The sequence below is a fragment of the Ovis aries genome, chromosome 5 (genome assembly GCF_016772045.2).
Source record: "Ovis aries strain OAR_USU_Benz2616 breed Rambouillet chromosome 5, ARS-UI_Ramb_v3.0, whole genome shotgun sequence".
NCBI lineage: Eukaryota > Metazoa > Chordata > Mammalia > Artiodactyla > Bovidae > Ovis > Ovis aries.
The window spans coordinates 77,569,084-77,595,153 of NC_056058.1; the positions used below are offsets into that span (position 1 = coordinate 77,569,084).

A 26,070-nucleotide genomic window follows, 5' to 3' on the forward strand; every position below is an offset into this window, starting at 1 on the left:
GGGGGAATGTTGGAGTAGGTTTCCCAGGCAGGTGGTTGGAAGGTGCATCGGAGTTGCCTGGGATGGGGAGGAGGAAAGGAACAGGAAGACGTTTTGGAGAACATTACACACCATCCACAAAGGCACAGTGTCATAAACAGGTTGATTAAGGAGCACTGCGTCTTTTTGATGTGGCTGAAGTGTAGAGTTCATGGGAGCTGAAAGCCCAAGGTTGGAGATGAAGATAAAAAGGTTGGGTAGTGGTTGTAAGAGTCTGGTCCCATATTGATATCTGGGTTTCCTCTTCTAGGGAATGGAGAATCCACGGGGCTTTTAAGTGGGGTATGATGAAACTTATGATTTAGAAAGAAAAGTGGGAGAGGGATGAAGGAGAAGTTTGGTGGGAGACCTTTTCAGAAATAAAATGGATGGGATCTTTAAGCCTTTGTTTAGAAGATGAGAGAAGGAAGGAGGTGGGGATGACAGTGATGTCCTAGACAACTGGGGATAACAGAAGTCAGGAGGAGTATGATTGGGGAGGGGAAGGAAAAGAGTCGGTGTTTGCTTGTAACTTGCTCAAGAGAGTTAAGGAATGTGGAGGATAAGATACCCAATACACAATTGGAATGTGGGTCTCAGGGAAGAACTTGAGCTAGAAATGGAGATCTGGGGACTCCAGGCCCATCAATGATGGCTGAAGTCATGGGAGTGGGTGAGGTCCCTGGTGGAGTGAAAACTGGTTGTCCGTATGTTTGTAAATACTCATTAATGATGGCTTACAATGTCTCTATATTCCCCTAAGTTTGATTCCCTATTTTTTACCAGAATTGAAGAATTGTTCAAGAAGTAAACTTGAAGTCATTCTAAATCAAACCCTGCAGTTTTCCCTGGCTTTCTAGTATGCATATGTTCTAGCTTAATTATAGGCCAGTAGACTATTATTTAGTGATTTGGAGGACTCTTCAGGTGTTTGCTCAACATTTGTCAAGCTTTAAATTAAAACTCGTTTCAGGCTCCTTATGTTCTCTGCGGAATTAAGAATAAGTGCTATTTGTTGGGCACTGAGCACTTGCCTTGGGACACATCCTTGATTAAGTGCTCATCCTACATGACTGTGTGTAATTCCCACAACAACCTGTGTTGTTATTACTCCCATTTTACTGATGAGGAGCTGGAGCTGTCAAGAACAGCATAAGGTAACCTACATGAACTTCTGTGTCCATGAATGGCATAACCAGGACTCCAATACAGATGAATTTTGCTCCAAAAGGCTGCCTTTAAACACAATGCCCACTGCCTCCTCTTCGAAAAGGCTCTTTTTATCTGGAGCTTTCCAAGTGAGCTCTTGGACAAGGAATGCAAACCTCATTTATAGAATCAAACCTCTTGGCTGTATTCAGATCATCAAATGTTCTTACAGTACAAATAAAGTTTAAGTATCGGTTGTTTATTTTGATGTTAGCCATGCTAAATAATTCACTAATCAGATAGTCATTTTCCGACGTGATTGTCAGTCATCTCAGCCTCCTTTGGTCTTTGCTAAGGATTAAAATACTTGCAGAGTTTTATCTGGAAGAGGCCATGACATAAATAATTGTAAGGACTATGATCTTGCCTCAGAATCCCACTGGAAAGGCCAGCTAACCACCATATGCAGGGAACATGTGGTGTCATAGGTTCAGTTAGAGCTTCCAGAGTCTGGCAGACTGGAGTTTAAGCCCCAGTGATCCCACATGCTAACTCTTGGCTTCAGTTTTCTCATTCATAAAAATAAGGAAATAATAGTACTCACTTTATGGGGTTGTTGTGAGATTTGGTTACAAGTGAAATATTTAGCATTATAACTGACACCTAGTATGTATTCCATAAATACAGCTGCACCTACTGAAAACTAGAAGAGGCAGAAATACCTGTGTAACATTTTAAAATCAGAATTGAAGCTGAGTAAATTCACAAAACCATGAGGAAACTCCATTCATTATTCAAGTCATCCCTACCTGCTGAACTTGAACTGGGTCCTGGGAACATAAAGATGAGCAAATAACGTAAAAATGAACAAAATAAGCCACAGTCCCCAACCTCCAGCTGCTCAGACTCTAGGCTACTAAACCCATGCTTTGATATCCACTAGATGTTTTCCAGAAGATAAGTCGTCGTTTTGAACAAGAAAGATATGGCCTGGCACCTTTGAAGTCTCATAGAAGTCTCATAAATGGCACACAAAAGAGGGAGAAAATCTATAGTGGGAAAATTGATGGTCCCTGAAGTATCTTTAGAGTGACAGGCTTCTGACCCCTGAGGAAGGGTTCTGTTAGGGATCAACAGTACATTACCCTGTTGTCATGCCATAATTCTAGACTAAGGGCACCTTATTCACTTAGCAGGCAAAAACATTTCCAAAGAAAGAACCATGATCTAGAAAAAAAAAAGCTTATGGTTACCAAAGGGGAAATCATCAAAGAGGGGTTGAGGTGTGGAGTGGGGGTAAGTAGGGAGTTTGGGATTAAAAGGTACACACTACTGTATATAAGATAGACAAGCAACAGGGACCTACTGTGTTGCACAGGGAACTATATTCAGTATCTTATAATAACCTAAAATGGAAAATAATCTGAAAAAGAATATATGTTTATGTATATGTATGTGTTTGTGTATAGTCACTTTGCTGTATACTTGAAACTAATGCAGCATTGTATATCAATTATACATCAATTTTTTTTATTTTTTTAATTTAAATTTTATTTTTACTTCATTTTACTTTACAATACTGTATTGGTTTTGCCATACATTGACATGAATCCGGCACGGGTGTACATGAGTACCCAAACATGAATCCCCCTCCCACCTCCCACCCCATATCTCTCTGGATCATCCCCGTGCACCAGCCCCAAGCATCCTGTATCCTGCATCGAACATAGACTGGCGATTCGTTTCTTACATGATAGTATGCATGTTTCAATACCATTCTCCCAAATCATCCCACCCTCTCCCTCTCCCACAGAGTCCAAAAGTCTGCTCTACACATCTGGGTCTCTTTTGCTGTCTCACATACAGGGTCATCATTACCATCTTTTGAAATTCCATATATATGTGTTAGTATACTGTATTGGTGTTTTTCTTTCTGGCTTACTTCACTCTGTATAATCGGCTCCAGTTTCATCCATCTCATTAGAACTGATTCAAATGTATTCTTTTTAACGGCTGAGTAATACTCCATTGTGTATATGTACCACAGCTTTCTTATCCATTCATCTGCTGATGGACATCTAGGTTGTTTCCATGTCCTGGCTATTATAAACAGTGCTGCGATGAACATTGGGGTACACGGGTCTCTTTCAATTCTGGTTTCCTCGGTGTGTATGCCCAGCAGTGGGATTGCTGGGTCATATGGCAGTTCTATTTGCAATTTTTTAAGGAATCTCCACACTGTTCTCCATAGTGGCTGTACTAGTTTGCATTCCCACCAACAGTGTAGGAGGGTTCCTTTTCTCCACACCCTCTCCAGCATTTATTGCTTGCAGACTTTTGGATCGCAGCCATTCTGACTGGTGTGAAGTGGTACCTCACTGTGGTTTTGATTTGCATTTCTCTGATAATGAGTGATGTTGAGCATCTTTTCATGTGTTTGTTAGCCATCCATATGTCTTCGTTGGAGAAATGTCTATTTAGTTCTTTGGCCCATTTTTTGATTGGGTCGTTTATTTTTCTGGAATTGAGCTGCATAAGTTGCTTGTATATTTTTGAGATTAGCTGTTTGTCAGTTGCTTCATTTGCTATTATTTTCTCCCATTCAGAAGGCTGTCTTTTCACCTTGCTTATAGTTTCCTTTGTTGTGCAGAAGCTTTTCATTTTAATTATGTCCCATTTGTTTATTTTTGCTTTTATTTCCAGAATTCTGGGAGGTGGATCATAGAGGATCCTGCTGTGATTTATGTCAGAGAGTGTTTTGCCTATGTTCTCCTCTAGGGGTTTTATAGTTTCTGGTCTTACGTTTAGATCTTTAATCCATTTTGAGTTTATTTTTGTGTGCGGTGTTAGAAAGTGATCTAGTTTCATTCTTTTACAAGTGGTTGACCAGTTTTCCCAGCACCACTTGTTAAAGAGATTGTCTTTACTCCATTGTATATTCTTGCCTCCTTTGTCAAAGATAAGGTGTCCATATGTGTGTGGATTTATCTCTGGGCTTTCTGTTTTGTTCCATTGATCTATATGTCTGTCTTTGTGCCAGTACCATACTGTCTTGATGACTGTGGCTTTGTAGTAGAGCCTGAAGTCAGGCAAGTTGATTCCTCCAGTTCCATTCTTCTTTCTCAAGATTGCTTTGGCTATTCGAGGTTTTTTGTATTTCCATACAAATCTTGAAATTATTTGTTCTAGCTCTGTGAAAAATACCGCTGGTAGCTTGATAAGGATTGCATTGAATCTGTAGATTGCTTTGGGTAGTATACTCATTTTCACTATATTGATTCTTCTGATCCATGAACATGGTATATTTCTCCATCTATTAGTGTCCTCTTTGATTTCTTTCATCAGTGTTTTATTGTTTTCTATATATAGGTCTTTAGTTTCTTTAGGTAGATATATTCCTAAGTATTTTATTCTTTTTGTTGCAGTGGTGAATGGAATTGTTTCCTTAATCTCTCTTTCTACTTTCTCATTATTAGTGTATAGGAATGCAAGGGATTTCTGTGTGTTGATTTTATATCCTGCAACTTTACTATAGTCATTGATTAGCTCTAGTAATTTTCTGGTGGAGTCTTTAGGGTTTTCTATGTAGAGGATCATGTCATCTGCAAACAGTGAGAGTTTTACTTCTTCTTTTCCAATTTGTATTCCTTTCATTTCTTTTTATGCTCTGATTGCTGTGGCCAAAACTTCCAGAACTATGTTAAATAGTAGTGGTGAAAGTGGGCACCCTTGTCTTGTTCCTGACTTTAGGGGAAATGCTTTCAATTTTTCACCATTGAGGATAATGTTTGCTGTGGATTTGTCATAGATAGCTTTTATTATGTTGAGATATGTTCCTTCTATTCCTGCTTTCTGGAGAGTTTTTATCATAAATGGATGTTGAATTTTGTCAAAGGCCTTCTCTGCATCTATTGAGATAATCATATGGCTTTTATTTTTCAATTTGTTAATGTGGTGAATTACATTGATTGATTTGTGGATATTGACAAATCCTTGCATCCCTGGGATAAAGCCCACTTGGTCATGGTATATGATCTTTTTAATGTGTTGTTGGATTCTGATTGCTAGAATTTTGTTGAGGATTTTTGCATCTATGTTCATCAGTGATATTGGCCTGTAGTTTTCTTTTTTTGTGGCATCTTTGTCAGGTTTTGGTATTAGGGTGATGGTGGCCTCATAGAATGAGTTTGGAAATTTACCTTCCTCTGCAATTTTCTGGAAGAGTTTGAGTAGGATAGGTGTTAGCTCTTCTCGAAATTTTTGGTAGAATTCAGCTGTGAAGCCGTCTGGACCTGGGCTTTTGTTTGCTGGAAGATTTCTGATTACAGTTTCAATTTCCGTGCTTGTGATGGGTCTGTTAAGATTTTCTATTTCTTCCTGGTTCAGTTTTGGAAAGTTGTACTTTTCTAAGAATTTGTCCATTTCTTCCATGTTGTCCATTTTATTGGCATATAATTGCTGATAGTAGTCTCTTATGATCCTTTGTATTTCTGTATTGTCTGTTGTGATCTCTCCATTTTCATTTCTAATTTTATTGATTTGATTTTTCTCTCTTTGTTTCTTGATGAGTCTGGCTAATGGTTTGTCAATTTTATTTATCCTTTCAAAGAACCAGCTTTTGGCTTTGTTGATTTTTGCTATGGTCTCTTTTGTTTCTTTTGCATTTATTTCTGCCCTAATTTTTAAGATTTCTTTTCTTCTACTAACTCTGGGGTTCTCCATTTCTTCCTTTTCTAGTTGCTTTAGTTGTAGAGTTAGGTTATTTATTTGACTTTTTTCTTGTTTCTTGAGGTATGCCTGTATTGCTATGAACTTTCCTCTTAGCACTGCTTTTATAGTGTCCCACAGGTTTTGGGTTGTTGTGTTTTCATTTTCATTCATTTCTATGCATATTTTGATTTATTTTTTGATTTCTTCTGTGATTTGTTGGTTATTCAGAAGCATGTTGTTCAGCCTCCATATGTTGGAATTTTTAATAGTTTTTCTCCTGTAATTGAGATCTAATCTTAATGCATTATGGTCAGAAAAGATGCTTGGAATGATTTCGATTTTTTTAATTTATCAAGGCTAGATTTATGGCCAGGATGTGATCTATCCTGGAGAAGTTTCCATGAGCACTTGAGAAAAAGGTGAAATTCATTGTTTTGGGGTGAAATGTCCTATAGATATCAACTAGGTCCAACTGGTCTGTTGTATCATTTAAACTTTGTGTTTCTTTATTAATTTTCTGTTTAGTTGATCTGTCCATAGGTGTGAGTGGGGTATTAAAGACTCCCACTATTATAGTGTTATTGTTAATTTCCCCTTTCATACTTGTTAGTGGTGTTCCTATGTTGGGTGCATATATATTTATAATTGTTATGTTTTCTTCTTGGATTGATCCTTTGATCATTATGTAGTGGCCTTCTTTGTCTCTTTTCACAGCCTTTGTTTTAAAGTCTATTTTATCGGATATGAGTATTATACATCAATTTTTTTTTAATGAAGAAAAAAAGAAAGAACCAGTATCACATGATCTAAAGAGGCAGTCTCAGAAGAGAAAACAAAATGGAGAGAGGAAAACAGCCCATAAGGAAGACTCAAGAGAGACAGTTTAGGGTAAAACTTCAGAGCGCAGACTTTAGTATAAGACAGAGCTCACAGTTTAAATCCTTGAACAGTTGCTTGATTTTGTTAAGCCTGATTTCTCAAATTTACAATGGAAATATTATTATATTTAGTCTGTAAATAGTTGTGACAATATATTTCAAGTCCTTTTATTTTGTTAATTGACATATAATTGATTAACAATGTTGTGTTAGTTGCTATACACCAAAGGGAATCAGTTATATACACATTATTTTTCATGTTCTCCATCCTGGTTTATCACAGGATACTGAATATGGTTCCCTGTGCTGTACAGTAGGACCTTGTTGTTTATCCATCCTGTATGTAATAGTCTGTACCTGCTAAGCCCTAACTCCAACTCCATCCTTCCCCTACCCCCCTGGCAACCACAAGATTTTAAGATTGTATTTCCAATTTTACATTTGTGATATGGGAAAAGGTCTTGGTTTCCACTCATCATGAATATCTTCTCAGCATTTATTTATTAAGTTTCAAACTTTATTTCCTCAAATTTTATGGCCCTTTTTCTAGTGTTAGCACTTCATTTTGAAGGCAATTAGTTACTCTTTCTCAAACCAAGGGCTTCATTTTTTAAAATTATTAGTAACTATAATTATAGTCATTTGATAATCATTTCTTTCTGCCCTCTCAGAGTTTCCGGATCTGAAGCTGATAGCCTCTCTTGGGCTTTGGGTTGCTGGAAGGAAATCTGTAGAACATGTGAAAAACTTTATCCTTGATGTTAGTCTGTGTAGTAACAATTCTGTTTTCCACTTGGTTATAAATTTTGATTTTTCAGAACATTTCTGTTCATATTGATGTGTGGCAGAAACCATCACAATATTGTAAACTAATTATCCTGTAATTTAAATTTTTTTAATTTTTTGTATCTTATACTCAAAACGACATGATTTAGCCTTTAAATTGGGGGGGGGGACCTATTTGTCACCCTTGAATCAGTGTCGATCAATCAGTAGTAGGTCTTTTACCATTCTGGACATGAGCACATAGGTACAGAAAGCCTTTCCTTTATCAGAGGATATGGTTTGTGATACTAATTGCTGTTTTAATTGTGGTTACCTTTCTATAATACTCATGAAAAGATTGTAGAATATATTTTTAAAAAGTCATGACCATCAAATGTCATGTTCACTGCTCTGCCCATGACTGGGTAGGGTAGAAAATTAGGACAGTGTGTTGTACTCAGTCGTGTCCACGTCTTTGTGACCCCATGGACTGCAGCCCGCCAGGCTCCTCTGTCCGTGGAGAGTCTCCGGGCAAGAATACTGGAGCGGGTTGCCATGCCCTCCTCCAGGGGATCTTCCCGACCCCAGGGATTGAACCCAGGTCTCCTGCACTGTGGGCAGATTCCTGATACGGTGTCACTTAGGAAGCCCCAGTTAGGACTATATTCGTGCTATCTACAGCAGAGTTGGTGGTCGGGGGAAGCAGCTGACTGGTCCTCAACAGCCAGGATGTGAGTCCTGACTCTTTGCTCTTCCCTGGCAGGCACTTCCTCTTTAAGACGTCCTCGGGAAGCACGCCCCTGTTTAGCAGCTCCTCCCCGGGATACCCTTTGACCTCAGGAACGGTTTACACACCACCACCCCGCCTGCTGCCCCGCAATACGTTCTCCAGGAAGGCCTTCAAGCTGAAGAAGCCCTCCAAGTACTGCAGCTGGAAATGCGCCGCCCTGTCGGCCATCGCGGCCGCCCTCCTCCTCGCCATCCTGCTGGCGTATTTCATAGGTGAGTCTGGGCAGCTGTGACCAGGCAGGGGCACGTCACCCATTTGTGAATGGAGGGGGCCTCCGTGGTCTGTTCCGTCGGCTTGGCTCCTGCGGGATGTAAAAATGAGTGATGGATGGGAGTGCTTTTTCCCCTCCTGAAATCCATTTCACTTTGATGAGTTTCTCCTTCATGATGCTAAATGACATTTATCAGAAGTGAAATTAAATATCCTCACTGTATACTTTCTTGGAGATAAGCTGAAAATTGTCATTGCTGTCAATCCCTCCCTCATTCCTCAAGTAACCTTCTGGTCTCCTCCATCTTGGATTTTTAACCCAGGTCTGGGCTCGGCAATTCATGCAACGTTGGTTAAACTTTAGCCAGCCAAAAACTGGATAGAAGAGTAGCCATCAGCAGGCCTGGAACATTGTGATTGCAAGGAAAGTCAGAGTGGCTAGCTGATCCTTAGAGCTGGGGAACAGAAACAGGATTGAGGGACCGAAGCATCCAGCCAGCTCTTCGTAGGGAATCAAGTCTCCCAGCCCCAGTGGATCTTGCCCACCTCTTCTCCTTCACCTCTGTTGCTTCAAGTCTCATCTCACACGCTGCTCAATCTGAATCAGATTCACCTCCCACACCAGCTGTGATTCTGGGTTGAGCTCAGGGTATGAGCTAGGATAGCACATTGATGAAGTTGCTGGAGTATGTTTCTTCACCCACTGGGGATGTTGGTGTGCATCCGTGGGGTATGGCCTTCTAACTGGGAAGCAGCAGATGCCAGGGGTTCAGGGACAGGGTGCCCCCTGCATTAGAGCATCCTGAGCTGGGCACAAAGCCTGCTCGTAGCTCCTGGCCCCAACTAAGAGCCCCTAGCACTGCTGCTTTGTCAACTGAGCTTGCCAGCGGCAGATCTCCTGGCCCATGCAGAGGCCACGGTGACATTTGTTTAAATTTATTTGAAACACTGGATGGTTCTGGCGTGGTTTCAGGGCTGCTCTGTCAGGCCTCCCCAGTTTAGCTGTGCTGTGTTGCAAAGCAAACCTATAAAACACCAGCAAAAAAGAGACTGGTTCTAAATGAGTTCTCAGCACATTTGCTGAACTCCTTCACATTTACAAGAAGGAAAATAAAAAACAACCCTGATCATTCTCGTTTTGCCCTTTCTCCCAATTTAAACCCTCTTCTCTCTCACACACACTTCGTTCATTGTCAGGCAGCCAGCAAGGTGCCTGCCAGAGGATAAGCTGGTCTGGAGCTTCCCAGACCATTGTGCCCGAGCTTGCCTGGAGGCAAAGGAGGGCACCTGTGCGTCCCCAGCGATCTGGAGCCTTGCACAGAGCAGAGCACAACAGACCAAAAACTGATGAAAGGGTTTCACTCTCTTTCACTAAATATTGTCACTGTGCTCATCTTAATATGGAAAATTAAGTTTGTGCAGCCCTTGTTATTTGCATCTCTCAGGAGTGAGTGCCCTCTAGAAGTAAGCACATTGACACTCTGGGGAAAGGCACCCTGTTTATTCGGGGCTTTGCAAAATCCTTTGTACTTCAAACCCCAGCTCTACCTGTGGGCTGAGGTCAGACACCCGGGCACCCCTAATTTAAAGTCATGTCTGCTTCTCACTTCCCTCTTGATGAAGGATGGAGTCAGGGATGGACTGGAGGAGTGGGAAGGGCATTTGTTGTCCCCGCAGTCACTTGGGTGGAATCTTCTCTGTCCTTAAAGGTAGTTTTGTGGGCTTCTGCAAGTAGCTGTTCAGGGGTAGGGCTTGGTGGAAGCAAATTCAAAATGCCTTCAGGGTCCTTGCTTGATTTGTCTATGTGTCAGAAATTTCAGAAAGGGTCCATGAGCTCACTTCTTGGGCTTCAGTGCTCTGCTGGGCTGGTGGGCACCATGGGGAGCTCAGATATAGAAACTGTCTGCTTCTGCCAATAAGGTCCCCGGTGTACCTCCTTCTCTACTCGCAGGAGAGAAATAGATGGCTACTGCCTGATTTATTGAGCTTGATAGTTAAAATATAATGCTTTCTGTAAGGCGATCATATAAATGCGGAACAGTGTAGCGAGAGTTTAATGTTTTAATTGGGTGTGTAACTTGTAAGTGATGGATTAGGAAACATATTTATCCTCAGTCTGGAGGCTACTGGAAGCTGGACCCAAGCATCTTAGGATGGTTTATTAGTTTATAATCCATCATTTCCTATTATGTATGCTTTAGGTAAGATTATGCGTTGACCCTGGAGTATTGAAAAATAGTTTATGACCCAAAATGAGTGATGGAAGGGGCTGATTCACCCAGCAGTCTTGGTAGTGGCAAGGCTACTCTCGGCCACTCTCCAAACGTGAGGGCAGGTCTGCAAGCATGATGAGGTGTCTGCATCTGGAGGGCGCCTGATTTAGGAACTCAGGGATCCAAAGGGATTTCTGACCTTGACCCCAGTGACCCCTTTCCCTGTGGCTTTGACCAAGTTGTTTTCCTTCTGGGTCTTGGTTTCCTAAGTAAAACCTGGGATTGATGGTTATTGACATTCAGAAACTCTAAAGTACGATGAGGATTAATTAATGTGTATAAATCTCTTTGAAGATGAAAAGCAGTATATTATTAATTACAGAACCGCAGGGGCATAAACAGTGCATTGAAAACACAGAGCAGAGTGCTGTCAGGAGCAACACATGATTGTGCCTACCTAGAAAACAAGGCATCAGGCAGGGCAGAAGGACAGCATAAAAAGCAAAGCCCTTCTGTTAAGGACGGCGATGACTTTAAGACCTGGGCCCACTCTGGCTCACACATGACTCTGTGTTCCGCTGGAACATGACAGGTCCTGAAATTGACACATCCACCCCAGGACAGTTATGGACAGGCACTGGATTCAGGCCTGCCAGGAACTCTGACAAATAGGCCAAATTATCTTCCTTGCGTGTTGAAACTTGCATTAAGTCTTTCCAGAAATGAGCAATTTGGAAACATTCAGCCCCATGACAGTTCTTCCATAGCCTCAGCCTTTGGGCAAGTGTAGATCAGAGTAACGCCAGCCCTCGGGCAAAATGGAAGACGTGAGCCTTTACCAACTGTGGTGAGATCCCCCGCAGCTGGGGTCTTTTCTGTGATACTCTTCCACCAGATTCTTCCAGTGCCAAAGTCTCCCAGGGTACAAAACATTCTCAAATAAATTATTCTGAAAAGCTACATGAACCACTAGGGGACCATCTTATGCATCACTCAGCCCTTCGCCCAAATGGTTCCTTGGGAAGACTGGTTTCGGAAAATTTGGCTGGGAAACGCATGAGAGCTTCCTACTCAGGAAGTCGTCTGTTATCCTTGGGCTGCTCAAGTACTTTCATTGCCGGCAACACCAGAAATCCCTCTGGATCCCTGAGTTCCTAAAGCATGTAACCAGCATACTATTTCTCACCTGTTTTATGCCAAGTCTACTAAGTTTATCTCCTTACAGAGTGCATACAATAACTGGTTAGTGCCTTCTGTTTGATTAGAACTGTTTTTCTATTTAAAGCATTTGTATATAATTATTGGGCTTCCCTGGTGGCTCAATCAGTAAAGAGTCTGCCTGCAATGCGGGAGACCTGGGTTCAATCCCTGGGTCAAGAGGATCCACTGGTGAAGGAAATGGCAACCCACTTCAATATTCTTGCCTGGAGAATCCCATGGACAGAGGAGCCTGGCAGGCTACAGTCCATGGGGTCACAAGAATCGGACATGACTTAGTGACTACACCACCACCGTATAATTATTAAATTTGAACCCAACCCCAGCTCCCTAATATACACTCTGGCAGAAAATGAAATTGGCATATTGCAATCCTTTGACAATTGTTGCAGCTGAAGCCCAGAGGGTCTCAAGTCACATGGCTAGTTAGCTGCAGGACCAGGAGTAAGCGCTCATTCTCCTGATGCCTTCTTGTCATCTGTCCCTTGACTGCTCTCTCCTAAACATCACAGTTAGCCACATTTCCCAAATACTGCGTGAAGCCTCAGTCATCCTTTTCGTAGCATCAATTCACTTTACCTAATTCTGTCCTTATTAGCAAGGGAGAATAATTGGTTCCCATCCTCCCTGAATCATCTTCTTAAAAAATGGGGAAAAGCCACATCTCCTGCTTGGCCTCATATTTCTGCTTTCCCAAATATCTTCTGTCAGAGACCACTAAACTTTTTCAGTCAAAAGCTAGATAGTAAATATTTTTCATTTTGCGGGTCATGCAGTCTGTTACAACTCCACAACTTTGCCGCTGAAATTCAAAAACAGCCATAGATAGTGTGTCAACAAATGGCCATAGCTTTTTTCTGGGCATCTTTAATTGTAGACACTGAAATTTTAATTTTATGTACTTTTCATGTGTCATGAAACACTATTCTTTTGATTTTTTTCAACCATTTAAAATGCAAAACTGTCCCCTAGGTCTATGTATTGTTGCCACAGTCTGCCAACCCCTGTCTGATTGCGTTACTATTCTTTTCCTAAAAATATCTTTTCAGAGTATCTCTACCTTTACAAAAACAAAAAAACAGGCAAACAAGAAACACTACAGGGCTCTCAAACTGGCAAGAGTCCACTGTAAATGGTGATTGCCTATAATTCCACTTCCTAATGAATGCTTCCATCTTATTTTCTGACCCAAACTAAAAGTGGAAAAAGTAATTCACTTTTCTCCTTAAGTTAAAAACTTTCTATAAGATAAAAATTTCCTTCCCAGCAGACTGCTTGAAACACTGCCCCAACTCATGGATGGAGTATAATTGCCTAGAAACTTTGCCACGTACTCACTTGCCCTCAATCTTTAGATTTTTCTGCAAAACTATTGCCTGTTTTTAAAGATGACTCAGCGCCTGACGCCTTCTTTGGTGAGATTTTCCAACAGGTCGTAACAATGCTGGGTCGCTGAATGACATCATTGCTTTCTTGTCCCGGGTTAACATTGGCGAGATTGCATTTCCTTAAAAGGCAACAATATTCGTGCAGGGCTACCCCCCAATCAAGGAAGAAGGATGCTTGTAATGTATGACTTTGCTGTTTAAATCCAGATAATCCTCGAAATTCTAAGATGAGAGTCAAACACAACGGTTCAGCATGACACGGGGCTCACACCATCGCCCCTGAGTTAAAAACAAGAGTCTTCTGTCAAAAACTCTTCACATGGCTGGGAGAGGAAGGGGAGTAGAGAGAGAGATAAGAGCATTTATGTCATCCTAAATTAGTTTTCAGCTCTTCAGATCCCTGCCAAACTAAAACACATATATATGTATTAGAAAGTCACCTTGTCTCTTTTCACTACGGTAATTCCTGCCAAATATGAAATACTGTGTTTTAAGTAAGCTGTTCACTGCTCTGTCTTATGCCACTCTCACTTTGATCTGGGAAGAACGCGGGCCATCAACATGTCAGGATGTTAAAAGTCTGGTAATTTGGGGTGCTTTCAGTTTCTTTGAAAACAATGAGAGATTATTTTCTATGGAAACTAAAAGCCTTCAGTGTGTTTAAAGTTGCTACACTTGGAAATTGATGTGTTGAGACTCACGCTGATGAAGCCTGCGTTCTTGGCTGCTATTTTGTGTATTCCCATCTCACCGAATAGAGCGGGTTTGGGGGAAAACATAAAGAAAATGACAGAAGATGATGAGAACAGTTAGTTTAACCTGGCATTCGTCCTGAGGACACAGCCTAGGAGAAATGTCAGCCCTCCCTTTCAAACTCACCACTCTTTGACTATCCAGAGAAATACTACACCTTCCCCTCCTATATGAATTCCAAATTATGTATTTATCTCCCATTATCTGAAGGGCAAAATACTAATGATGATGTTTGAACAATCCAGCAAATAACATATCCGCCCAACTCCCTGGCCCTAGATCGTCAAATCTCACAGTCAACCACACAGAGATTAAAGAGAACCGCCCACAAATAAGTCAGGGGACCCAGTTATGTTACGCATTCGATGTTGGTAGCAGACTTTTTATCTAATAGATATGCTAATGTGCTCTTAACTGAATAATAAAGTCCTGTCAGTGCTTCCACACTGGTGTGTCTCTGGCAGTGGGGCTGCCATTTCCTAACTGTTTGCCTGATTTCAAGAGGATCTGTCGACTTATGGAAAGTAAATTAAGTCATTAGCTGGGTCCCCATCACCTAGCCGCTGTGTGGCAACATTTGTATCTTATGTTTGACATTCAGAAAAGATGAGTTCCTCTGCTGAGGGGAAGGAGGTGTTTTTGCTCTCCTCTCCAAGGTGCCTGTCAGAAATCAAGGTAGTTGGGGCTGGAGGGGGGGGATAAACTAGGAATTTGGGATTAATAGATACACACTACTATAAAACAGGAAAATGGCAAGGACCTACTGAAGAGTGCAAGGAACTATAGTCAATATCTTGTAATAACCTAAATGGAGAAGAATCTGAAAAATAGTGTATGTTCCCGTGTATATTGTATATGTAGGAGCTTCCCTGATGGCTCAGCAGATAAGAATCCACCTGCACCGCAAGGAGAGGCAGGAGATCCGGGTTCAGTTCCTGTATCAGGAAGATCCCCTGGAGGGGGGCATGGCAACCAATTCCAGTATTCTTGCCTGGAAAATCCCATGGACAGAGCCGCCTAGTGGGCTTATCCATGGGGTCACAAAGAGTTAGACGTGACTGAAGTGACTGAGTACATGCACGTTCGTGCACACATGCGCACACACACACACACACACACATATATAGTATTTACATATATAAATTGAATTACTTTGCACCTGAAGCAAACACAACATTGTAAATATACTACACTTCAATAGAAAAAAAAATAATAAATGCAAAAATCAAGATAATCAGGCAATACAGGGCTTTCCACCGTCATGTGTAGACTTGATTGGTGAGAATGAGGAAGAAATTTCGGGTTCTAATTCAATGCAGCATCTTAATGCAAAACGAGGAAGTAGGTGACCCAGCCCTGTGGACCCCTTGGGTCCATGTTCTTACGGAGCACAGTAAGGACAGGGTGCTGTTATCGTCTGCCATCCCAGGGCTCTGTGCCTCCACAGGAGGTAGAGTGTTAGGTGGACAAGGATGGAGTGTCCACCGCTTGTCTGTCCCTTGAGTCACCATTCAGCTCTGTCCTGGACTCTCTAGCTGTCGTTAGTCCAGAAGCAGTTCTGTTTAGTCACTCAGTCGTGTCCAACTCTTTGCGACGCAGGACTGCAGCACACCAGGCCTCCCTGTCCATCACCAACTCCCAGAGTTCACTCACACTCATGTCCATCGCGTCGGTGATGCCATCCAATTATCTCATCCTCTGTCGTCCCCTTCTCCTCCCACCTTTAATCTTTCCCAGCATCAGGGTCTTTTCCAGTGAGTCAGTTCTTTGCGTCAGGTGCCCAAAGGATTGGAGTTTCAGCTTCAGCATCAGTCCTTCCAGTGAACACCCAGAACTGGTCTTCTTTAGGATGGACTGGTTGGATCTCCTTGCAGTCCAAGGGACTCTCAAGAATCTTCTCCAACACCACAGCTCAAAAGCATCAATTCTTCGACTCTCAGCTTTCTTTATAGTTCAACTTTCACATCCATACATGACCACTGGAAAAACCATAGTTTTGACTAGACAGACCTTTGTTGGCAAAGTAATGTCTCTGCTTTTTAATATGCTGTCTAGGTTGGTCATAGCTCTCCTTCCAAGGAGCAAGTGTCTTTTAATTTCATGGCTGCAGTCACCATCTGCAGTGATTTTGGAGCCCAAAAAGATACATTCTGTCACTGTTTTCCCATCTATTTGCCATGAAGTGATGGGACCAGATGCCATGATCTTAGTTTTCTGAATGTTGAATTTTAAGCTAACTTTTTCACTCTCTACTTTCACTTTCATCAAGAAGCCGTTTAGTTCCTCTTCACTTTCTGCCATAAGGGTGATGTCATCTGTGTATCTGAGATTATTGATATTTCTCCCAGAAATCTTGATTCCAGCTTGTGCTTCATCCAGGCCAGTGTTTCTCATGATGTACTCTACATATAAGTTAAATAAGCAGGGTGACAATATATAGCCTTGACATACTCCTTTTCCTATTTGGAACCAGTCTATTGTTCCATGTCCAGTTCTAACTGTTGCTTCCTGACCTGCGTATAGGTTTCTCAAGAGGCAGGTCAGGTGGTCTGTATTCCCATCTCTTTCAGAATTTTCCACAGTTTATTGTGATCCATGTTGGCAATTTGATCTCTAGTTCCTCTGCCTTTTCTAAATCCAGCTTGAACATCTGGAAGTTCACAGGTCACATACTGTTGAAGCCTGGCTTGGAGAATTTTGAGTATTACTTTACTAACATGTGAAATGATTGCAATTGTGTGGTAGTTTGAGCAGTCCTTGGCATTGCCTTTCTTTGGGGTTGGAATGAAAACTGACCTTTTCCAGTCCTGTGGCCACTGCTGAGTTTTCCAAATTTGCTGACATATTGAGTGCAGCACTTTCACAGCATCATCTTTCAGGATTTGAAATAGCTCAGCTGGAATTCTATCATCTCCACTAGCTTTGTTTATAGTGATGCTTTCTAAGGCCCACTTGACTTCACCTTCCAGGATGTCTGGCTCTATGTGAATGATCACACCATCATGGTTATCTGGGTCATGAAGGTCTTTTTTTTTTTATACTTCTTTTGTATATCCTTGCCACCTCTTCTAATATCTTCTGCTTCTGTTAGCTCTATACCATTTCTGTTCTTTATTGTGCCCATCTTTGCATGAAATGTTCCTTTGGTATCTCTAATTTTCTTGAAGAGATCTCTAGTCTTTCCTGTTCTGTTCTTTTCCTCTATTTCTTTGCATTGATCACTGAGGAAGGCTTTCTTATCTTACCTTGCTATTCTTTGGAACTCTGCATTCAAATGGGTATAGTGTTCCTTTTCTCCTTTGCCTTTCGCTTCTCTTCTTTTCTCAGCTATTTGTAAGGCCTCCTCAGGCAACCATTTTGCCTTTTTGCATTTCTTTTTCTTGGGGATGGTCTTGATCCCTGCCTCCTGTACAGTATCACAAACCTCCATCCATAGTTCGTCAGGCACTCTATCAGATCTAATCCCTTGAATCTATTTCTCATTTCCACTGTATAATCGTAAGGGATTTGATTTATGTCATACCTGAATGGTCTAGTGGTTTTCCCTACTTTTCTTCAATTTTAGTCTGAATTTGGCAATAAGGAGTTCATGATCTGAGCCATAGTCAGTTCCCAGTCTTGTTTTTGCTGACTGTATAGAGCTTCTCCATCTTTGGCTGCAAAGAATATAATCAGTCTGATTTCTATATTGACCATCTGGTGACGTCCATGTGTAGAGTCGTCTCTTCTGTTGTTGGAAGAGGCTTGCTATGACTAGTTGTTCTCTTGGCAAAACTCTTATTAGCCTTTGCCCTGCTTCATTCTGTACTCCATGGCCAAATTTGCCTGTTACTCCAGGTATTTCTTGACTTCCTACTTCTGCATTCCAGTCCCCTATAATGAAAAGGGCATCTTTTGGGAGTGTTATTTCTAGAAGGTCTTATAGGTCTTCATGGAACCGTTCAACTTCAGCTTCTTCAGCATTACTGTTTGGGGCATAGACTTGGATTACTGTGATTTTGAATGATTTGCCTTGGAAACAGTAGAGATCATCTGACTGTCTCTGTGACAGTTGTCTCTCTAGCCGTCATCAGTCCAGAAGCAGTAGTCAAGCATTATTATCTCTCTCTCTGCACACTTTGTTTATTTGTCTGGATCACTTAGGATGGGCACCAATCCCACAGATCCCCATTTCTGAGTCTTTCATTTGTTCATTTATTTGTTTCATGATTTAAAATTCTGTGCGACTGAGCGACTTCACTTTCACTTTTCACTTTCATGCATTGGAGAAGGAAATGGCAACCCACTCCAGTGTTCTTGCCTGGAGAATCCCAGGGACGGGAGCCTGGTGGGCTACTGTCTGTGGGGTCTTGAAGAGTCAGACACGACTGAAGCGACTTAGCAGCAGCAGCACCACCACCACCACTTTGAAGTATCTCATTCTACTCTGTACCTATAACATGGTTGCAGAGGTTCTCACCCTGCCTTGGTAATTACAAAAGAAACAGCTTGATGTGATGGAAAGCACGTATGTGGGCATTGATGTCAGAGACTAGGGTTCGATTTCTAATGTATATATTTAAAAGCCATATGACTATGGACTTGATGTTTAATCTCATTGCACCCAAGTTTCCCACCCAAAACGATAGGAATAACTCCTGCCTTGTGAAGATGCATGTTGATACATGCATACAACTTTCATTTAAATCCAACTCATATCTGCATGAATACGTGCTCAGTCATGCCCAATTCTTTGCAACCCCTTGGACTGCTGCCCATCAGGCTCCTCTGTCCATGGGATTTCCCAGGCAAGAATACTGGAGTGGGTTGCCATTTCCTCCTCCAGATGATCTTCCTGATCCAGGGATCAAACCCACATTTCCAGCGTCTCCTGCATTACAGGTGGATTCTTTACCACTGAGCTCACCAAGGAAGCCCCTCAAATCCAATATGTGATAGTATGTGAGGTGATGTTACTGTTCATATCCTCAAGGGGAGAGAAGGTTATCAGTTAAATATGGCATGATTACTTAGCATTTGTAATTTGTTTTTAGGAAATGGTAGACACAGACCACCTCGATTGATACACGACTGTGTGTATAAAGAGATCCAAAGTCAGACCAGCAGACCAATGTGCTGCCTGGTCGGCCTCAGTTGTAAGAAAACACCAGTTTTGAAGGAGCGTCCTAACTCCAGAAATGTGAAAATGTTAAAAAAAAAAAAAATCGAATCTTAGAACAGGTGAAATCTGGTGGTACCTGGTGCACAACTAGAAGCTCAACTAAATGGAGTTATTGTGATTATTATATTATATTGTGATTATTATTATATTATATTATATTATATTATATTATTATATATTATATGCCACACTCCTTGGTAGTTACAGTGAGAGGCCTAAAGCAAGTCCCAGGGTCGCTGTATCTTCAAAACAGTGCCTAGTACCTCATAAGCGATCTGTACACATTTGTTGAGTTGATGAATGCTAATCAAGGTTAGGGCTGAGTTGAACCGATTGTGGAGGGCATTTCTCAGGTACCCAGAATCCCTGATTTCTAGCTTTACTTGTTCTCCATGTCAAGAGAAGTTGCAGGTTCCCTGATTAACTGTAATTGCCTCTGTTCCCAGATTGCGTTCCCAAGTTAGAAAGCATTTAGGCAAAGGAACAGTGAGGTGGGCTGTGTGTTAGGCACCACGCTGAAACCTTCTAGCAGGAACCCGTGATTCCCTGAAATCAAGAGAGCCAGCTGAGCGAAACTGGGAAGTGTTTGTGTCTGGCACACAGCCAGCATTTGGCACTCACATTACAAAAGTGTAGCAGGATTCAGTTGGAGTTCAAGGTGAAGAAGCAAATAATGGCATAAATCTGAAAGTCTGCTGGCTGCCTCTCTGTAAATGAGGATGTGCTAAGAAATGAAAACAATTGCTACAAGGCACCAAGTAGTGAAAGGAACTATTATATGGTGAATTAGGTCTGTGTACACAAGCCATACAGAATCTTTCATGCCCTGCAACACCCTGCATAGCTGTATAGCTTTGTACGAAAGAAACGTGACCCCCAAAGTGAACTTTTAAAACATTTGTATTTCCCTTGAGGTCACCTTAAACCAGATTTCTTGTGTCCTTCATGGAAAATGCCTTTAGAGAAAATTCTACCTTGATTGTAAAGAATAGACCCTCAGAATTTTTGCCTGAGCCCTTTTGTCATCAAATAAATCTTTTATTAAATTGATGTCTCATAATAAGATTCTCTGCATTAGGAGAGCAAATGGTCCATCAACTATATTAACATATTTAATATTACCATTAAAAAAGAGGATAATGCATTGCACGTTCCACTAATTTCATTTTTTATCTTACCAACTTCTCGCCTTAAATAAATATATAAATATCAGAGTGTTTCAGAAAATAGTCCTCAGCTACATGTTGATAAGAAAAGAGCTTTGCAAAAGAAAAGCTCTCCATTCTTGGAGAGAGAGCGGAATTTATAAGATATACAGTATGTATCGTCTTTCAAAGGCTTTTTCTTTTTCCTCCTAAAAGTCAGACCTATGGGTGGAAAGGGAGGATGAGCTTTGCTTCCAGTCTTTTCATTTCTTTCATCATGACTGTCTGCACAGCGGCCAGGGAAGGCCCTTCCCTGGGGATGGGTTTTCAGTGGAGTTAGGTCATTTATGGGAAGATTTGTGCGAACATGTTCTGTACCCCCCTTTGGGACTCTGATCTTTGGAAGAAAAAGGCATATTGCCTTGCTTTGGACTTTGCAGTCATGATGCAGTTCTATCAGTCTGCTTACTTATGTTAACACCACAAGCATTTTAGGCATGACATTGATGAAGGTTAGATTAGGCTCCATCATATTCCACAGGGAAAGGTCAAGGGGCACTGTGTCAGATGCTTTCTCTTCTCCAGGCCATGATAAACAAGGGGACGTCTTTCAAGAAAGTTCAGTGTGCCTTTGAATTAGACGCATTTTGGAAATGGACTGTAAGGCTCCCTTATGACCTCAGTTGTACACACACAGATTTCTGGGGTATTAGAGTACACGTGTTTCATAAGATCATTTGTAGACTTCCTGAATCTCAAGAGAATTGTGGGTAAACATTTTTACCATGAAAAAAGTTATTGTAACTTTGTATATTTTATATATTACTAATTTTATATTTATTTAAAATGCATTAAATATATTACACTAATTGTATGTGTTTCTGTTGGGGAAGAAATGTTATTGAGGTGAGCTACTGTCCGGTCACATTGTATGCTAGAATCTGCTGACCAGGACATTTTTACTTGAAAAGTTTTCCTAGACCTAGAGTCTAATGAGCAACCCTGTAAAACAGTACATTTAGTAGAAAGCTTAGCACCTGGGTAAGTTATATTTTGCACAAACGACTTATGCATGATGTTAATCAGACACATACAATAGTGATAGAGGCATCTGACTTTCATTTTTCCCAGTTCCAACAGAGAACCAAAGCTTTTATCCTGAAAAACTTTGTTTAATGCATTGGCATGAATCTGTGATCAGCCATTCATTTTTTCCGCTAGAAATGTGAAGTGGCCTAACCATTTTACGACAAGAAATTGAGGAGATTTGTGTCTGTTTTTACCCAATTTGGTTTTGTCCAATGTAGGCATTATCTCCTCCTGAATTTACTTGAACAACTATCAGGCTTCCAAATAAACAGGCTTCCACTTCATAAGACCATACCAGTGATGAGTGAAGAGCCAAAGAAGGAAGAATAAATACTAAAAAGAACAAGATGAAATTAAGACGAGAAACAAGAACAAGGCATAAGTAGCTGTGAATAGAATAATTAAAAATGTTACCTAGCAATGCAAACTACAAAATGCCACGTATCAAGCCGGATAAAACATGGCACAATTAGAAGACACAAGTATGGTGGGGGAAAAAAAATGACACCCAGCATACCAAATTACACGTAATCTTTCACACAATTTCTCGAACCAATACATCCAGGCAAGGTAATGAGATGAAGAGCTATCCTGGAGAATTGCTTGGAGGTGCTGTTTCACCACCTCATCTTACATCATTAAACTTTTGGTTCCCTCATGAGCTTCTTAGATAAATAACAGTAGACAGCTCGACATTTATCCAAATAAACTAGAAAGCTACCATGATAAAGGAAATTGAATTTATAGACACGGCAGGCTCTTGCCTAATAGATGAGAGTAATGTGTTCAATGATGAATATCAATCTATATTTCAGATACAGTGTACAAAGTTGTCGGGGGGGGGCGGTGCTCTCAAAATACCTTCTCCTCCAAAATCATTTCTCACTAAGGTTAGTTTATTTTCCGTTGTGTCTGATTGATACCCATGTAATTCCACTACCATCTTTGCTACTGCAAGTGATGTGAGAGATGGAAAGAATGGCCATGGGTGTTGGTTCCCAGCAGAGCACTGAAAGCTGGGGGTCAGGAATCACTTTCGTCTTCTGTGTTGTCTTTGGAATGACCCTTGCAGCCAGAGGGTGAGGATATTTGTTTTTAATTAGGGGGCATTCTCCAAGTCTTCAGTCTTGATCAAAAATCGACAGGAGCAGAATTGTTTTATATCATATCTTTTTTCTGCCTTATTTTGTATCATGATGTTAAAAAAAAAAAAAAAGTCCAGTAAAGACTATTTGAGCTAACCCTACAATTTTAGCAACCAATCCAATTCAGTGGATTTATAAACTTCTAGCATTTAGATGCCTTAGTTGGTAGAGAATCCGCCTGCAATGCAGGAGACTGCCTGCAATGCAGGAGACCCAGGTTTGATCCCTGGGTTGGGAAGATCCCCTGGAGGAGGGAATGGTTACCCACTCCAGTGTTCTTGCTTGGGAAATCCCTGGACAGAGGAGCCTGGTGGGCTACAGTCCATAGGGTCACAAAAGTTGAACACGACTGAGCAACTAAACCACCAGCATTTTGTAAAGTTCCCTAATTCCTCATCAGACAGGTCTTGGTCTAGGATAGGATATGGCTATGCCCAGGCCAGTAGCCACTTACTACTTACTCAAGTCCTGTTTGTTGGTGTAGGGTCAGGGCATAGGGCAGTGAAGGAGAAGGGAGAGGAGGTGAGCTCTTGAGTTGGCATGCGTGTAAATGGTGTCACACACCACCACTCCTGCAGACCCCGTCCCAAATATTCTGGTCAGAAACACTCTTTATCATGTGCTTATTTTAATGAAATATTTTGGCAGGTAAATTCAGTCTGACTTTAAGGAAACCAGCTTCCAATCCTGCTTCTAAAGATTTGCTCTTTCATAATGTCTGCTTTTATTTGCACAGATATGGATGTCTCTGTTTCTCTCTCTTCCTCTCCTCTATACATTTCAACTTTAAGTATCCTTGGGGCACATTCAGATTTAGCTTGCTCTGTCAAGTTTAATTTTTTTAAAAGGAATATGCATGCATTACTGTTAATTTTTTTTAAAAGTACTAGCCTGCCGATCTGTGGCTTATCCTCAGCTATTGTCTCCCCCACCCCTGCCCCAACCCCCACCTTGGTTCTTTAGGTGTGGGTCATGGGGGTGAAAGTGCTCCCTAGAGGCTCATGGCTCTGACTCCTTCTGGGAGCACATATCTCTATTTCTTTTGTAGCGATGTGGATGCTAATTGCATGGTATTTTATTCTTCTCGTCAAAACTGACAGGAGTAAAGCCTTCTGGAAAGGTCAGCTGACCCAGCAGTGCTATCCTATCCTTATTGCAGAAAAATACCGATGGATTATTTTAATGTCAGAGGCAGATTGGAGAGCAGACCTGAAATACCCATGACTAAATTTATCTCAAAGGAAGAAAAAGAATTGTCTGTCATGTTTGTATGACTAAGGAATTTATTAAACAGGCTATGTACCCCACCCAAGGAGAATGCTGTCAAAACATGAAGAAGAAGAAAGCAGAGATCAGAGAAAAGCCAAGCCTGAACTCTTCTCCCAATTGCATGTCTGAACATCCTTGCTAATTTTGCCCACTCCCTTTGTGATTCTTCACCACACACTACTGCTGCCTCACCCCTAACTAAAAGCTTTACTGTGCTCATGTTTCCCACCACATCAAATTTGGAATCGACATGTACACGCTGCTTTATTTAAAATGGATAACCAGCAAGGTCTTAAGCACAGGGAACTCGGCTCAATGTTACGTGGCAGCTTGGATAGGAGGGAAGTTTGGGGGAGAAGGGATAAATGTATATGTATGACTGAGTCTCATCACTGTTCACCTGAAATTATCACAACCTTGTTAATCAGCTATGAAAAGTGAAAGTGCAAGTCACTTAGTTGTGTCTGACTCTTTGCAATCCCATGGACTGTAGCTCTCCAGGCTCCTCTGTCCATGGGATTATCCAGGTAAGAATACCAGAGTGGGTTGTCATTCCTTCTCCAGGGGATCTTCCTAACCCAGAGATCGAACTGGGGTCTCCTGCATTGCAGGTGGATTCTTTACTGTCTGCGCCACCAGGGAATACTCCACTATAAAGTTTGAAACAAACCAAAAAAAAAACCAAAACAGGAAAACAGAAACCTAGCTAATTGAGAAGATACCCAGAGTGGACTCTTGGCTTGTTGTCACATCCTTCAAAACTCATTTACCAGATTAGATATAGCACAGGGACTTTCCTCCAACGGCAAGCTGATCTGGACTCTCTCTCAGTGGAAATGTAAAGAAAGACTCCAGATCGGGAAAGTAACTAGGTGTAAATTGCAGAGAAATGTATTGTGCAAACACTGTCCAATTGTGGTTGATTTTCTTTCACGTGATAAAGTGGGGTGCAGACTCTAATGGCAAAGCATGTTAAAAAAAAATGACCGAGGAAGAAAAATGCATAAATACCGCAAGAAAAAGCAAGCATGCACCAGAGAGAAAATATTCGGGGAGGCATCCCTTTGAGTGACTGTAGTGTATATGGTGTATGTATTTTTCTTGGGAAGATAAAGACGGCAGGAGGCCAGATGAATAGCTAGAGAGAATTATCGTTTCCTCTGGCTTCTGTTGAATAAGAAAGAACCACATATTCACCACTAGCCTAGTGAATAAGCTCAAGCCTCATGGTCAGTTCAGAAAATCCTCTGCCTTAGATTAAGGTGGTCTTTATTTTTCCACTGGATGATGAGACTGCAGTTTTAGCCCATCTGTTCCCACCTCCGTCCCCAGCATCCTCAGAGACTGCATCCATTTATCTTTGAAAGCCAAAGAAAAGAGCATAATGTGAGAGGGAGAAGTAAAGCCAGTGGCCCGGGGAAGATTACTCTAATGCTGAGTGAGGAGACTGGAAATCTCTCCCCTAGAACCCTGTGATCTGGTGGAGTCCTGAGGTCCCAGAGCACAGGGGTGACCCCTGTATCTTGGCTGAAGATGTTCCACGTATGCGTAAAGATTCTCTGCGTAGAAAAGAATTTCAGGGGGAGGGGGTGGGCTTTAAGGTGTTTGAAAGCACATGAAGAATAACTCTGACATGCTTTCGCCATAGCCTTGGAATCCCAAAATAAATAAGAGAAAAATTGTGATTTAAAATATAATTCCAAATACTAACTGGGCCCTGCTGTCTCGATGAGTAATAAGCTTCAATAAATGTGTGACAGGCACAAGGCTCTTCGGTATGAAGAGTAGTGAGGCCTCAGAAATAGAAATAGGTTTTTCATTACCTGAGGGATTAGGTTCAGCCTGGCTCTGGAGGCTGTTCCCGGGGCCACAGCTGCATCTTCAGGCCATGGTCGTATTAACTGGTAATAGTAAAACAGGCACGCCTGGCCCAAAACAGCGATTTGTTTTAGGGAGGGGAGAAAGGTCGCTTTTTCCCGCTTAAGCCAGGATTACCATTGTTTATGACACATTTTTCCTTAAACTTCTCTCCCTTGGTGCTAATGAGCTACAATTTGAGTCAGGTGCCACCTCGGGGGGGAGAGGGTGCTGGTGCTGCTGAAATAGACAAGGAAGCCAGTGATGGAGACATCAGCATGGTTGGGTGTGGTAGATTGCTCCCATCTTATT

At 41.5% G+C, this 26,070-nt stretch overlaps 1 protein-coding gene across 1 annotated transcript in view; it reads left to right on the forward strand.

Moving 5' to 3' along the window:
- Positions 1-26,070, forward strand: part of TENM2 (teneurin transmembrane protein 2) — a 1,394,720-nt gene that overhangs the window by 1,082,716 nt on the left and 285,934 nt on the right. Inside the window, exon 8 of the mRNA XM_060415963.1 lies at positions 8,284-8,522. Within this exon, the coding sequence (XP_060271946.1) occupies positions 8,284-8,522 (239 nt within the window). The remainder of the gene's footprint in view (positions 1-8,283; positions 8,523-26,070) is intronic.